The sequence below is a fragment of the Nerophis ophidion genome, linkage group LG04, assembly GCF_033978795.1.
Source record: "Nerophis ophidion isolate RoL-2023_Sa linkage group LG04, RoL_Noph_v1.0, whole genome shotgun sequence".
In the NCBI taxonomy this organism is placed as follows: Eukaryota; Metazoa; Chordata; class Actinopteri; order Syngnathiformes; family Syngnathidae; genus Nerophis; species Nerophis ophidion.
The window spans coordinates 76264007-76280999 of record NC_084614.1 but is presented as its reverse complement, the minus strand read 5'-3'; the positions used below and the strand labels follow the sequence as shown (position 1 = coordinate 76280999).

At 40.9% G+C, this 16993-nt stretch overlaps 1 protein-coding gene across 4 annotated transcripts in view; it reads right to left on the bottom strand.

Annotated features, from left to right (window-relative positions):
• larp1 (La ribonucleoprotein 1, translational regulator) overlaps window positions 1–16993 on the bottom strand; it is a 94456-nt gene that overhangs the window by 56964 nt on the left and 20499 nt on the right. For all 4 annotated transcript variants that reach the window (XM_061899090.1, XM_061899089.1, XM_061899091.1 and 1 more), the window contains exon 2: window positions 2298–2362. In XM_061899090.1, coding sequence (XP_061755074.1) covers window positions 2298–2362 — 65 coding nt within the window. The remainder of the gene's footprint in view (window positions 1–2297; window positions 2363–16993) is intronic.

The window sequence follows — 16993 nt, the reverse complement described above, 5'->3', positions numbered from 1 at the left end:
GCTATTTAACTGCTACTGTTTAACAAGGACTGATTTAAATTGTGTTTGCACAACAAATGTTTTGGTGCTTTTGTTCATGTGGGAGAATATTCCAATAAAGGTGCACTACACACTACTTTTGAATTCATTATTGGGCTTTGCGTATACAGTGCAGTTAATCGCGATTAATCGGAGAAATAGTGCGATTAACTTCGATTAAAAATTTTAATCGTTGCCCAGCCCTAATATATATATATATATATATATATATATATATGTGTCTTGATTGGATTATCCAGAGAATAGTGCTCGATACCGTGGTAGAGCGCAATATGTAGGTGTGGGAAAAATCACAAGACTACTTCATCTCTACAGAACTGTTTCATGAGGGGTTCCCTCAATCATCAGGAGAAAAATCTCCTGATGATTGAGGGAACCCCTCATGAAACAGTTCTGTAGAGATGAAGTAGTCTTGTGATTTTTCCCACACCTACATATATATATATATGTGTGTGTGTGTGTGTGTGTGTGTGTGTATGTATATATGTACACTGTATATATGTTTACATATATACAGTATATATACAGAAATGGACAGTCCGCATCGCAAATAGCGAAAATCAAGAACTTTAAAGCTTTTTTCAGGGATATTCCGGGAGGTGTAAAATTTTGGAATAAACTTCGAAAAATAAAACAAGCCACTGGGAACTGATTTTTGTTTTTAACCCTTTTGAAATTGTGATAATGTTCCCCTTTAAAGGCTAAATATAATTTTGGAAAAGTTGCAACGTTGACTAATAAAAAAAGCTGTTTTTTTTGTTCAAACTGTCATTGCTCAAAACATAATATTGAATCAAAATCAATGTTATTATGAATTATTGACCTAAGTTTCCGATTACTTCACATCAAATATTCCACTAAGAAAAATATTTTTGGTGGGAGATTTAGCAAATTTGTTAAATAACCAAAAAATTTATATTTTGTTGTTTTCTCACTGTACCGAAAATTAACCGAACCGTGACCTCTGAACCGAGGTACGTACCGAACCGAAATTGTTGTGTACTGTTACACCCCTAACATACATATACACACACACACACATATGTGTACATACATATATACATACATATACACACAAACACAATATATATATATATACACATAGATGTGTATATACATATATGTGTGTACATATATATATATATATACATATATATATATGTGTGTGTGTGTGTATATGTATATATACATATATTTATATATACACACTGTATGTATGTATAAATGCACGCACGCACGCGCGCACACACACACACACACACACACACACACACACACACACACACAAACACACAAACACACACACACACACGCACAATATATTAAAGATTACTATTTTGTTACACTTTATTAAGCATTCATTACCTATTCCTTATTTTTGCACTTTCATTTTATGAAGTTATTGTTAAGTGTTCAATGTGATTGTGGAACTTTAACATTGATTGTTTTCCACGTTTGTGTTTACATTTCCTTTCTTTTCCTCCATAAAAACTGAGAAAATTATAATCAGAGAATTGTAACATCTTAAATACAAATGCTTACATTTAATGTATTTTTTCCCTGGTCCCCATTTTGTCAACCGATATAAAAAAAAATGTATCGTGATACAGTTTTCAGCCATATCGCCCAGGCCTATATGATATGAACCATGATATTACCATGAATTGATTAACGTGGACCCCGACTTAAACAAGTTGAAAAACTTAGTCGGGTGTTACCATTTAGTGGTCAAATGTACGAAATATGTACTGAACTGTGCAATCTAATAATAAAAGTATCAATCAATCAATATTGTCTATATCACAACCCTACAGCCCACTATGGCATAATACACCTTAGATCAGGGGTAGGGAACCTATGGCTCTAGAGCCAGACGTGGCTCATTTGATGACTGCATCTGGCTCTCAGATAAATCTTAGCTGACATTGCTTAACACACAAGTAATGAATAATTCCGCTGGTAATCACGATGTTAAAAAGGACATTCAAAATATCAAACATTCTCATGCATTTTAATCCATCCATCCCTTTCTACCGCACCTATTCAAGAAATAACAATGTTATTAAAAAGAATTAGAGACTTATTACACTCTAAAAATGTTGGTCCTACTTAAAAAATGCACGCATTTAGTTAAAATCAGTGTTAAAAAATATGATATGGCTCTCACGGAAATACATTTTAAAAAATTTGGCTTTCATGGCTCTCTCAGCCAAAAAGGTTCCCGACCCCTGCCTTAAATACAAAACACACCACTTTACCTTTCCCCCACGCCTGGGCTTGGGTGGGTTGCCAGCTCTCACCACCTTGGCGGGACCAATTGACTCTGTTGGGTGAAAAAAAAAATATGCATGAAGACCAGATGCCAACTCACAATACTTGAAAGTCACAAAGAGCAGAACTCTACAGTTCAAAGATTCAAGGAACTTTGTCATACCAGCACACATAACACATGACATTCCATGAACAGCTAAAACAGGTATTTTCCGTTTGTGTCACGAAAAATGTGTAACATCGTCTTGTGTTTTTAAACAGAACATGGCGATATTGACTTAAGGTTTGGGCTGCACAACGAATCAAAGGGTTCTGATCTAATCCGATTATTAAGAGTAAGGATGCAACAAAATGAAAATTGGACAAAACCAAGAAAACAAAGGTTAAAAACCGAGAAACCATTGCATTTATGTCAATGGCGTCTATAAATTCAAGGCATTGCAATTGCACAAATTAATATATTGACCATCAAACAATCCTCCATCCATCCATTTTCTACCGCTTATTCCCTTTCGGGGTCGCGGGGGGCGCTGGCGCCTATGTCAGCTACAATCGGGCGGAAGGCGGGGTACACCCTGGACAAGTCGCCACCTCATCGCAGGGCAAACACAGATAGACAGACAACATTCACACTCACATTCACACACTAGGGCCAATTTAGTGTTGCCAATCAATAAATCAATCATAAAATTAGGGCCTGTAATGGACAATTATTATAATTTCCATCCATCCATTTTCTACCGCTTGTCCCGTTCGGGGTCGCTGGAGCATATCTCAGCTGCATTCGGGCAGAATGTGATTTACACACTGGACAAGTCGCCACCTCACCACAGGGCCAACACAGACAGACAACATTCGCACTCACATTCACACACTAGGGCCAATTTAGTGTTGCCAATCAACTTATCCCCAGGTGCATGTTTTTTTGGGGTGGGAGGAACCCGGTGTACCCGGAGGGAACCCACGCAGTCACGGGAGAACATGCAAACTCCACACAGAAAGATCCCGAGCCCGGGATTGAACTCAGGACCTTCGTATTGTGAGGCACATGAACTAACCCCTGCCGCCAATTATCATTATATAATAAATCATTATAATAACCGCTTATCCGGGGTTAAAACGATCTCCATGCACACACTTGTGATTCCAAAAAAAAGTCTGTCCACACGCAAACGCGTACACTAGGGGTGTAACGGTAGGTGTATTTGTATCGAACTGTTTCGGTACGAGGGTTTCGGTTCGGCAAGCGGGCATACCGAACAAGTTCGGAAGCAGAAGTTTTCACAAGCTGCTCTGCTTTCTGCCTCTTTCTCTGCCTCATTGTGCTGCCCACACAACCATCTGATTAGTTACATACAAAGCCAATCAGCAGTGCGTATTCAGAGCGATGTAACAGCCAATCAGCAGTGCGTATTCAGACTTTAGAACGATGTACTCAATGCTTTAGGGTCCAGCAGATATTTGTCTAGCAGGGGAGGAGCGGACTCTACCCAAATTATACTAAACACTTCCCAGTCACAACTATTACAAACATCACTATGAGCCCGTTGACCTTCTAGAAAATTAAACTGCAGCTCAGCTCGCTCACAGTATAGGCTTGAGATGAAGGCTGATTAGCTTTTAGCGTAACGTTAGCTCATTTTTCTGTGTGTGTGTGTGAGTGTGTGTGTGTGTGTGCGTGTGTTTTAGGGGCAGCAAAGCCCTGTCTGTCTGTTATTTCATTGAACTCCATTGTGTTTAGGGATGAATAGTCTCTCCTATTGCAATTGTACTATTTTTCAGCTATAGTTACATGAATCATTAGTAATGTAGCAGCCTAGTTTTGAATAGCAGGGTCCCTGCTATCACATGTTGATAAAAATACAACAGTTACATAATAAAAGTTAACTACAGGCTTCCCAAATGCTGTAATAAATTAAGCATGACTTGACAAACAGTTTTAATGGAAACTGTTTAATGTTATAGGTTGATTGGCAACACTAAAATGGTCCCTAGTGTGTGAATGTGAGTGTGAATGTTGTCCGTCTATCTGTGTTGGCCCTGCGATGAGGTGGCGACTTGTCCAGGGTGTACCCCGCCTTCCGCCCGATTGTAGCTGAGATAGGCGCCAGCGCCCCCCGCGACCCCAAAAGGGAATAAGCGGTAGAATATGGATGGATGGATGGATGTTTAATGTTAAACTTTTTATATGTAGAAGAAAGGTTTATTCATTTTATTTAATCAAAGCAACAACTTGAGGCAGTTTAATGTGGATTGACGTGGGCAGAATTATTATAGTGTTCCCAATGTTAAAAGGATAAAGCCGTTGTTTACAAATTTGGTAAATAAATAACCCAAAAATTTATATTTTGTTGATTTCTTACTGTACCGAAAATGAACTGAACCGTGACCTCTAAACCGAGGTACGTACCGAACCGTAATTTTTGTGTAGCGTTACACCCCTAGCGTACACATTTTCTCCAATCAGAAGCCTGGAAAAGCCGCAACAGCTGACCTGGTGGCATTACGCCTCTGATAATGATGTTTATTGTGATATACAATAAGTCAAATCACATGTACATTATCTTACATGGAGCCCAGGAAACATGAATGTTTTTCAAAGTGCCTAAAGTGCGCAGATGAAAATCAAAAATTGTCCTCGATTGGATGATTTTTTTTAAACCCAGAGTAAAGGAAACGTGCATTTTTGTAATTTGTTTCATTTTCAATGTCTGTGAAGCCATGAGTGTACAAAGGCTCAGTCGTGATGTGGGATCTGAACCGAGGAAGTCGTTGTGGCTTGTGCAGCCCTTTGAGACACTTGTGATTTATGGCTACATAAATAAACATTGATTGATTAAATGATTGGAAGAGCGATAGGGAGGTAGGAGAAGGGGGGAGGAGGCTTGTGTGTGTGTGTGTGTGTGTGTGTGCTAGAGAAACATCACAGTCGGGATGTCGGCAGATAAGGTGAAGGGCCACAGAATCCCAAAGTGTTTCAAGGCTCTGCTTACTGGTATAAAACAATACTTTATAACAAATGCCCCGCCTAGAGGCTCTAATCTACCATCAGAATTCCTTACACCCTTCCAAGGACTAAAGGATGCTGATTTATTAACGTTTTTTAAGGCCTGAACATGACTCAGGCCTCAAGCTTTATTTAACACACGAGTCAATGAATCACCATTTTAAAGAGCTGAATAATTCAAGGGTTCCTGTGAACGGAACGGAACTACACCTTGGTTAACAATGCTTCAGGCATTTGGGTTAGCTGAGCCAAATGTATAAACGTTTTGCCACTTGCCTCCATCATTTCTTCTTTAACTGCGGTCAACTCAACGAACACGTTCGAGATAGACAGTTCAGGGCGTCTGACAAACGTGCAGTTCTTTGGACCGAGCGCTGCCTCTTTGGGACTTACGGTGCTCACAGGAACACGAGGGACAAGCAATCCAACCCTAATACGACACTGCATCACTTTAGTAAAATCTGCAAAGCTATTTGACTTATTCCCAAATTACAACATCTAATCCTAAAAATTACATGTGACAGGAGACTGCTGCGACGTCAGGACCAAACATCCACACCAAAAGTATTTCAGCCCAGCCGCGTTGGCAACGAAGGCACATTCCGCAACACCGGGGCCTAACAAACGTGAGCTTTGTCTGACTGAATCCCTCAGGTCTCGGCTTAGAAACGCTGGAATGATCTTTGTCATAAACCCTGCAAATAAACCCGTTCGGCCATTATGCACACAACTCAGTAGGCCCTTTGCCAGAATTTCACATTAAAAGCATCAATGGGTTCAATAACGATTTGCTAATAAAGTTATATGTTTTATCACAAAACCATGTACTTGTTTTCAAGAAGACAACCCATCAAGGGAGATGGGTCAAATGCAGAGAATAATTTCACCACACCTCGTGTGTGTGACAATAATTGGTACTTTAACTTTAAATTAACTTAAAACTAAGTGTTAAAAACCTAGACAATGTTTTTTTTCCCAATGGGCAATGTAGGAGTGCTAGCTTGCCATGTACCTGCACAACACTGCCAACTTTGCCCATTCATGGGTGTTCCAAGACATTGGTGGGCCGCAGACAGTTTTTGTGAAGCCACACCAAACAAGAATGACAAACACATTTCGGGAGAACATCCTCACAGCAACACAACATAAACGCAACACCACAAATACCCAGAATCCTTTGCATCCATGACTCTTCCCCGCCCACCTTACCGTGCTAGCAGGGTCAATCAATCAATCAATCAATGTTTACTTATATAGCCCTAAATCACTAGTGTCTTAAAGGGCTGCACAAACCACTACATCCTCGGTAGGCCCACATAAGGGCAAGGAAAACTCACACCCAGTGGGACATCGGTGACAATAATGACCCAGTGGGGCGTCGGTGACAATGATGACTATGAGAACCTTGGAGAGGAGGAAAGCAATGGATGTCGAGCGGGTCTAACATGATACTGTGAAAGTTCAATTAATGATCGGACAATACTTTAGTATAGGGTGTATAATATAGTCAGGAATAATCATGGATGCAAAGGATTCTGGGTATTTGTTGTGTTGCGTTTATGTTGTGTTACTGTGAGGATGTTCTCCCGAAATGCGTTTGTCATTCTTGTTTGGTGTGGCTTCACAGTGTGGCGCATATTAGTAAGAGTGTTAAAGTTGTTTAAATCACAACCATCAGTGTACTCTGTATCACCCAGTATGCCTTGCAGTCGTGTGTGTGTGTCTGCGGAAGGCACATACAACATGTTGCTTAACTGACAAGCAGTTTGTACACGTTGTAGAAGGCGTCAAAGGCAATGGCTTCATAGCACATCCTTATTCTTGTTATCTGGGTGACAGCCAGCAGATATTCGCGAGAATATTTACAGCTCCTAATGTCGACTTTACTTTGTGTCACAGGTCAAAACGGCTCTTTGAGTGGTAAAGGTTGCCGATCCCTGAACTATGTATATTAAATATTTCCGAATGGTTCAACCGCCATCCGTCCGGATCTATTTAAAATCTATTTTTTCGTCACGTCACCCGTCCGGATCTATTTAAAATCTATTTTTTCGTCACGTCACCCGCCCGACCCGCGGTGTATCCGAGGACTCCGCGGTTGAGACCGCAAACCGCGCAGCTCTAATACCTTGATGTTGCAGAAAAAAGACCATATGTTTTTTTAACCGATTTCCGAACTCTAAAAAGGGTGAATTTGGCGATTCAATCGCCTTTCAATTGTTCGCTGTCGGAGCGATGACCTTTCACGCATGACGTTACAATAGGAAGCAATCCACCACTTTTTTCAAAAACATTACACACCAAGTCAAATAAGCTCTGTTATTTTCAATTTTTTCGACCGTTTTCCGTACCTTGGAATAATCATGCCTCGTCAGTGGGTTGTCGGAGGGTGTAACAACACGATCAGGGACGGATTCAAGTTGTCTTACGGGGAGTGTGCATCGATTAGCACGGCATGCTAATCGATGCTAACATGGCAGAAATGGCAAGAATGTGTGTATATCCCGCGACAGAGCAGATGCATTTCCAACAATAAAGTCAACGAAATCACAAAGGTGAGTTTTGTTGATGTTATTGACTTATGTGCTAATCAGACATATTTGGTCACGGCATGACTGCCAGCTAATCGATGCTAACAGGCTAGCTGTATGTACATTTGTAGCTATATTTGCATCCAGCCTTTCCCTCCACCCACATTTAATGCCAAACAAACACTTACCAATCGACGGATTTAAGTTGCTCTAGTGGTCAAAAGATGCAATCGTTGGTTAGAAGGCGAACGCCGAATAGCTTCAATAGCTATTCGCTCAATAACTTCAGTTTCTTCTTCAATTTAGTTTTATCTGCCTCCACACCCCAACCATCCGTTTCAAAACATGCGTAATCTGTTGAATCGATTAAGCCGCTGAAATCAGAGTCTGAATCCGAGCTAATGTCGCTATATCTTGCTGTTCTATCCGCCATGTTTGTTTGTATTGACATCACTAGATGACGTCACAGGAAAATGGACGGGTGGATTTACAGATAGCGAAAATCAGGCACTTTAAAGCTTTTTTTCGTGATATTCCATGATAGGTAAAATTTGGAAAAAAACTTCGAAAAATAAAATAAGCCCCTGGGAAGTGATTTTTATTGGTTTTAACCCTTCTGAAATTGTGATAATGTTCCCCTTTAACGTAACATATTATGGTAAGAGTCATTCAAATAACTATAACATATAGAACATGCTATACGTTTACCAAACAATCTGACACTCCATCCATCCATCCATTTCCTACCGCTTATTCCCTTTAGGGTCGCGGGGGGCGCTGGCGCCTATCTCAGCTACAATCGGGCAGAAGGTGGGGTACACCCTGGACAAGTTGCCACCTCATCGCAGGGCCAACACAGATAGACAGACAACATTCACACTCACATTCACACTCTAGGGCCAATTTAGTGTTGCCAATCAACCTATCCCCAGGTGCATATCTTTGGAAGTGGGAGGAAGCTGGAGTACCCGGACAGAACCCACGCATTCACGGGGAGAACATGCAAACTCCACACAGAAAGATCCCGAGCCCAGGATTGAACCCTGACTACTCAGGACCTTCGTATTGTGAGGCAGACGCACTAACCCCTCTTCCACCGTGAAGCTCCAATCTATCACTCATAATCGCTAAATCCCATGAAATCGTATATTGAAGTGGCCCCCGTCCACGGGAAAGGTTTGGCCACACTTGGGCGGGGCTAATCGAGCTGTGACGCAATTTTCAAACCAAAAAGGAGATAAGACCCAAAAGAGTTGAGAACATCAAAGAAAACAACAGTATAATAACAATATCGGTGTTTTTGATCCAACGTGTTGTGTTCAGTGAGTGGATCAACGTGATTTTTCATATGCCTTCCCCTCCTCTGCCCTTTTGAATACGCAGGACAGGACGAGCCAGTTGAGGTCCGCCAGAGGCAACCGTTAACATTTGTAAGCCACCACCCCCGCTAGTTGAAGTCAAGCCTTCTGTCGCCTGCTGTTTCTGTCAATACTCCATTCATCATCTACTTAGCATTATCTCCAACTTGTCTGATGGCAAGTAAAAGACACTGCCCCCCTATGGCCAGTGGCCCAGACGTCAGCGTAGGTCCGCATGGGTATTGCTTGTGCCACGTCGCCTTTGCGGGCTTAGATCAACAAATTGGCCGTGTTGGGATAGCAGCCCAGTCTCCTCCCAAGCAAACACTGATTCACCAGTCCAGTACAGTTTGAAATGCTACAATTCAAATTTCAAGCAACCCATCAACTCAATTCAGCGTTTATAGCATCGCACTTTGACATTCCAGCCATGTAGCAAACATGCACTTTGAGCCATTCCAGCAAACAGCAACTATTGTTCAACGCTGAATCAACTGACCACGTAACAAAGCAATGTTGTTTTCCACAACATTGTACTATCCAGCTCGGAATATCTTCAGCTCAATATATTTTCAGTACAACATTAACCCTTCTTACAACTAGGTAGCGATTGCAACGTTAGTAGTAACCGGTAGTATCTTTTTACCATGAATTGATTAACGTGGACCGCGACTTAATCAATCAATCAATCAATGTTTATTTATATAGCCCCAAATCACAAATGTCTCAAAGGACTGCACAAGTCATTACGACTACAACATCCTCGGAAGAACCCACAAAAGGGCAAGGAAAACTCACACCCAGTGGGCAGGGAGAATTCACATCCAGTGGGACGCCAGTGACAATGCTGACTATGAGAAACCTTGGAGAGGACCTCAGATGTGGGCAACCCCCCCCCCCCCTCTAGGGGACCGAAAGCAATGGATGTCGAGCGGGTCTAACATGATACTGTGAAAGTTCAATCCATAGTGGCTCCAACACAGCCGCGAGAGTTCAGTTCAAGCGGATCCAAGACAGCAGCGAGAGTCCCGTCCACAGGAAACCATCTCAAGCGGAGGCGGATCAGCAGCGTAGAGATGTCCCCAACCGATACAGGCGGTCCATCCTGGGTCCCGACGAGCGGTCCATCCTGGGTCTCGACTCTGGACAGCCAGTACTTCATCCATGGTCATCGGACCGGACCCCCTCCACAAGGGACGGGGGGACATAGGAGAAAGAAAAGAAGCGGCAGATCAACTGGTCTAAAAAGGAGGTCTATTTAAAGGCTAGAGTATACAGATGAGTTTTAAGGTGAGACTTAAATGCTTCTACTGAGGTGGCATCTCGAACTGTTACCGGGAGGGCATTCCAGAGTACTGGAGCCCGAACGGAAAACGCTCTATAGCCCGCAGACTTTTTTTGGGCTCTAGGAATCACTAATAAGCCGGAGTCTTTTGAATGCAGATTTCTTGCCGGGACATACGGTACAATACAATCGGCAAGATAGGATGGAGCTAGACCGTGTAGTATTTTATACGTAAGTAGTAAAACCTTAAAGTCACATCTTAAGTGCACAGGAAGCCAGTGCACTTAAACAAGTTAAACAAGTTGAAAAACTTATTCGGGTTTTACCATTTAGTGGTCATTTGTAAGGAACGTGTACTGTAGTGTGCAATCTACTAATAAAGTCAACCAGACCAAAATACTTCTGCATACAAGTAAGGACGTGCCGGTCGATCGCCCAACGATCAATATCACCCGATTTTTGTGAAAAGGTACGCGATCGGCCATTGCCAATTATCGTATTTTTCGGACTATAAGTGGCAGTTTTTCTTCATAGTTTGGCTGGAGCGACCTGTGTGTGAAATTATTAACACATTACGGTAAAATATCAAATAATATTATTTATCTCATTCGCGGAAGAGACGAAGAAAATGTCAGCAATCGTCACACACACGTCAACCAATAACAATTTGGCGGGGGAGGGTCATGGCAGAAGTGCATTGTAGGTCATGGAATGCTAACAGCTATATGCTACTGCCGTTGCTATTAAAATGGATCATTTCATCGTTGGCGGGAACTTATAAAAACTGAGAAGGGCTGAACAAAAATTGGAACGAAAAGGAAATCATGTACTGCAGATAACAAGCTGGACGTAGTGAAATATGCAGCAGAAAACGACCAGGGGAAGCGGCGCATACATTTGGAGGTGGCAGAGTTGTTTAGAAGAGACATCGAGGAAGAAGATTTTATCGGATTTATCGATTAGGAGTGACAGATTGTTTGGTAAAACGTATAACATATTTTATATGTTAAATTTATTTGAATACCTCTTACCATAATATGTTAGGTTAACATACCAGGCACCTTCTCAGTTGGTTATTTATGCGTCATATAACGTACACTTATTCAGCCTGTTGTTCACTATTCTTTATTTATTTTAAATTGCCTTTCAAATGTCTATTGTTGGTGTTGTATTTTATCAAATACATTTCCCCCAAAAATGCGAGTTATACTCCAATGCGACGTATGGTTATGTATATGGTTTTTTTCCTTCTTTATTATGCATTTTCGGCCGGTGCGACGTATAATCCGAAAAATGCGGTAATTCATATTTTTATGTCGATCACTCTGGCGGACAAGCAGCTAATTATGAGTCTATACACATGGTGCATTGTATTTGTACTGAGAAATCGGATTTCCCACGTTTCTAGTTTGCTCTAAATGCAAACCATAAAATAAATGGGTTGTACTTGTATAGCGCCTTTCTACCTTCAAGGTACTCAAAGCGCTTTGACACTACTTCCACATTTACCCATTCACACACACATTCACACACTGATGGAGGGAGCTGCCATGCAAGGCGCCAACCAGCACCCATCAGGAGCAAGGGTGAAGTGTCTTGCTCAGGACACAACGGACATGACGAGGTTGGTACTAGGTGGGATTTGAACCAGGGACCCTCGGGTTGCGCACGGCCACTCTCCCACTGCGCCACGCCGTCCCAAAATAACCTTCAATAAGATCCAGTAATAGCTCTTCTGATTAGCTTATATCAGCCATAAATGATGGATTATTATACATTTATTTACGGAACAGGGTTTCCCCTAAACCGCCAAGATATTTGATTGATTGATTGATTGATTGAAACTTGTATTGGTCGATTGCACAGTACAGAACATATTCCATAGAATTGACCACTAAATGGTAACACCTGACTAAGTTTTTTAACTTGTTTAAATCGGGGTTGGGGGCGTGGTCACAATGACGCCATTGACTAATTTGCATAATTTGATATGATGAGGTATTTATTTAAAAAGGCTCAAAAAGTTTACACATACATTTGCTTTTATTAATTAATATTAACATACATATATATTTTTTTATCAATTTGCCATATTTTCAATTGTTTCTGCTTTTGTACAAGGTACTTTGTTGAGATTTTTTTCAAGTGTTTACATACTATTAAAGACTATTTTTTAATTAAAAACAACTAGCAACAAATCTATCAAGTCAATCATTTTCTTCTGGTGCTATTATAGAACATAATCTAGCAAAAGCTAGCTGGTTTATGGCTAATGCCGTCGCAAGACAATGCGTACAACGCTAGAAAAACCGTTCCTCTGTGTTCACTCTTACAATGTCGAAACAGCTTCGTTATTATACAGGTTACGGAACGCAAAGGAACTATTTCAATGTGATTTAAAGGCAGAATGGTTTGCTCCCATTAGCTGCATTGCCAGCCGCCAAGAACAAGACCATTTTTACAAATTAAAAAGCAAAAAAAATAAACATTTGTATTCTAGTCTCTCATTAGGATTGTGAACAATAGGCAAAATTCCAAAAAAAAGTGTAGTTATCCTTTAAACGATCCCATCTGTGAAAGAATGTAAGCTAGTAGTCTGGAGTGTCCTAAAAACGTCTTAACTTCTTAGGGCCCAAGCTGTTTGTTTACATGCCTTTTTAAATTTCTCTTTGCTATTTGGGCTTATTGGAACGTAGTTAGTATAAAAAGTAAGAACCACCTTTTTATATGATGTACTAAGTCCATAAGTACACAAACATGTACTTCATGTGACATGCTAATTCTTATTTTTACACTGTTTTTCTCCAAATTCCACTTCTGACACCACCAGCTGGCAGTGTAAGTGTCCACATAAGTGGCTATAAGACCCCAATTCAGTAGTGTACAGATTTTTGGAAATAAGAGCCAAAAGGTGCTGTCCACGCATGTGGCCACTAAGCCTTTACAGGTTTTAATGCAAGGGTTCTTAAAATTTTTGACTTTTATATTTATATTTTGTTGATTTCTTACTGTACCGAAAATGAACCGAACCGTGACCTCTAAACCGAGGTACGTACTGAACCGAAATTTTTGTGTACCGTTATACCCCTACGCCGCTGTCTTCTTAATATTTGCACATTATGTAAATGGCTGTACACGCAACTATATCTGCAATATTTATTAAAAAATATGTCCACATTGCAGACAATGCTCCAGAAAATGGCGTGCGTTTTGTTGACGTCCTCAAGTCTTTTTTCAGTGGTCAAGTTTTCGGTACATCACTTGTCAATAGTGCGCAAATAATAGGCAATATCCATCCATCCATTTTCTACCGCTTATTCCCTTTTGGGGTCACGGGGGGCGCTGGCGCCTATCTCAGCTACAATCGGGCGGAAGGCGGGGTACACCCTGGACAAGTCGCCACCTCATCGCAGGGCCAACACAGATAGACAGACAACATTCACACTCACATTCACACACTAGGGCCAATTTAGTGTTGCCAATCAACCTATCCCCAGGTGCATGTCTTTGGAAGTGGGAGGAAGCCGGAGTACCCGGAGGGAACCCACGCATTCACGGGGAGAACATGCAAACTCCACACAGAAAGATCCCGAGCCTGGATTTGAACCCAGGACTGCAGGAACTTCGTAATGTGAGGCAGACGCACTAACCCCTCTGCCACCGTGAAGGGAATGCACTCCCAACAGGTGTAAATGGGAAAGGGGTTGTTTTTGTATAGCTCTTTTCTACCTTCAAGGTAGAAAAGATTCCTACTTTAGCGACCAGCTAATGTTAATGTTTTAGGTTTGTGTTTTTTGGATTTGATGTCAGTTTTTCCCATGTTTACAAACACACACCGAATTGTGATTGGCAGAGATTGAGGAAGTGTCGTGTGTCCGGCGGGGAAGCGAAGACTCAAAGATTTTCATGGGAGGTAAAACCTGTTGATATTGTGCCGTTGATTGTTATTAGATTGGTAATAAAAATTGCGTCAGATTTTGTGTGATTTCTTTTGGGGGCTGGAATATATGACTTGAATTTGTTTTCAAGTAAAAAAAAAAAGCCTACATTAAAGGGGAACATTATCACCAGACCTATGTAAGCGTCAATATATACCTTGATGGTGCAGAAAAAAGACCATATATTTTTTTAACCGATTTCCGAACTTTAAATGGGCGAATTTGGGCGAATTAAACGCCTTTCTGTTTATCGCTCTTGAGGCGATGACGTCAGAATGTGACGTCGCCAAGGTAATACAGCCGCCATTTTCATTTTCAACACATTGTAAACATTGGGTCTCAGCTCTGTTATTTTCCGTTTTTTCGACTATTTTTTGGAACCTTAGAGACATCATGCCTCGTCGGTGTGTTGTCGGAGGGTGTAACAACACTAACAGGGAGGGATTCAAGTTGCACCACTGGCCCGAAGATGCGAAAGTGTCTGCCGCCAGACCCCCATTGAATGCGCGAGAGTGTGTCCACATTTTACCGGCGATGACAGACATGGCACAGAGATGTATGGATAACCTGCAGATGCATTTGCAACGATAAAGTCAACGAAATCACAAAGGTGAGTTTTGATGATGTTGATTTATGTGCTAATCAGACATATTTGGTCGCGGCGTGACTGCCAGCTAATCGATGCCAACATGCTATGCTAATCGACGCTAACATGCTATTTACCGGCGGTGCTAAAGCAGACATGGCACAGAGATGTATGGATAACCTGCAGATGCATTTGCAACTATAAGGTCAACGAAATCACAAAGGTGAGATGCTAATCGATGCTAACATGCTATTTACCGGCGGTGCTAAAGCAGACATGGCACAGAGATGTATGGATAACCTGCAGATGCATTTGCAACGATAAAGTCAACGAAATCATAAAGGTGAGTTTTGATGATGTTGATTTATGTGCTAATCAGACATATTTGGTCGCGGCGTGACTGCCAGCTAATCGATGCCAACATGCTATGCTAATCGACGCTAACATGCTATTTACCGGCGGTGCTAAAGCAGACATGGCACAGAGATGTATGGATAACCTGCAGATGCATTTGCAACTATATTACGTTTCTTTCCACCTACATTTAATGCGAAAAAAACACTTACCAAATCGACGGATTTAAGTTGCTCCAGTGTCACAAGATGCAAAAGTCCTGATCGTTTGGTCCGCACATTTTACCGGCGATGCTAACGCAGCTATTCGGCCATGCTATGGCTATGAATAGCGTCAATAGCTATTCGCTCAATAGCTATTGACGCTGGTGATTCTATGTAGACACATAGAATCACCATACTGCTGTGATTATATGCATCAAGTGTTCATTCAAGGCTAAGGCAAAATATCGAGATATATATTGTGCATCATGACATGGCCTAAAAATATTGAGATATTAATAAAAGGCCATATCGCCCAGCCCTAATTACATCCTAACTTCAAAAAGACTGAAACACTCAAACACTGCATTGGTGAGCTCAATGAGAACTGGAGACGACCTGTGTACAAGTTTCCTGCGCTCCGATCCTTTCCTAGGGAAAAAAAAAGAAGTGTATTTCAATGAGCAGGCCGCGTAGTTGACAATTGTGAGCTTCTAGTGAGAAGTGAAGAAAGGAGGGGGAGCCTGTCTGCAAAACCCAAATATGGAGGGAGCAGTCGATGAGCAACTGCAGATGGTGGAGTCACACAATCACGTGACCACACCACAGATGTTAAGTTTTCAACTGCAAAGTGTGACTGCAGTGTATCCCCTATGTGACAGGTGCCAAACTCAAGGCCCGGGGGCCAGATGTGGCCCGCTACATCGTTTTATTTGGCCCTAAAATGCCTGGAAATAAAATGTATCAATAAAGTACTGTAACTTTTTTTACTAAATATATTCTTTCTGTTCTGGGAGAAAAAAAAAATATGTACTCCATGTATTCACAAATTATGCTAAATTAAATATTCTCTAATTTATGCAAAAATATATTATCGAACTTTCAAACAATTAAAAAAAAAAAAGAAGAAAGACCAATAATGATTTCAAAGCAAGGTATCCATCAAATTGTGCAATGTAAAAGTAGCAATAGATTTCATGGTAAAATTGTGAAATTTACTGTGCTTTTTACAGCATTTTTCTCTGTATGAACACATTTTTTTTTTTACTGTAATAAACTGTGGTGGCCGTTTTGGCATTTACAGCAATACACCGGAAAAAATTACAGTTGTTGATTTGCTGTTAAAAAAAACAACAAATCAAACAAACAGTCAGCTCAGGTGCCAAAATTTTACTGTAAAATTGAAGATTTTATTCATTTACAGTAAAATAACTATGTAAAATTCTGGCAACTAAACTGCCTTTTTTATTTACCATAAAAACAGCAGTATTGTTTTTCCATTTACAGTAACATTTATTACATTTTGAGGTGAAAGTATTACAACTTACCATATTTTTTTTACATTTTAGTTTTGAAAAAAACTATCAATGAAATGCATTAAAATTTTGCAATAATAGTATTCACTGTCTGCAATGAGGTGGCGA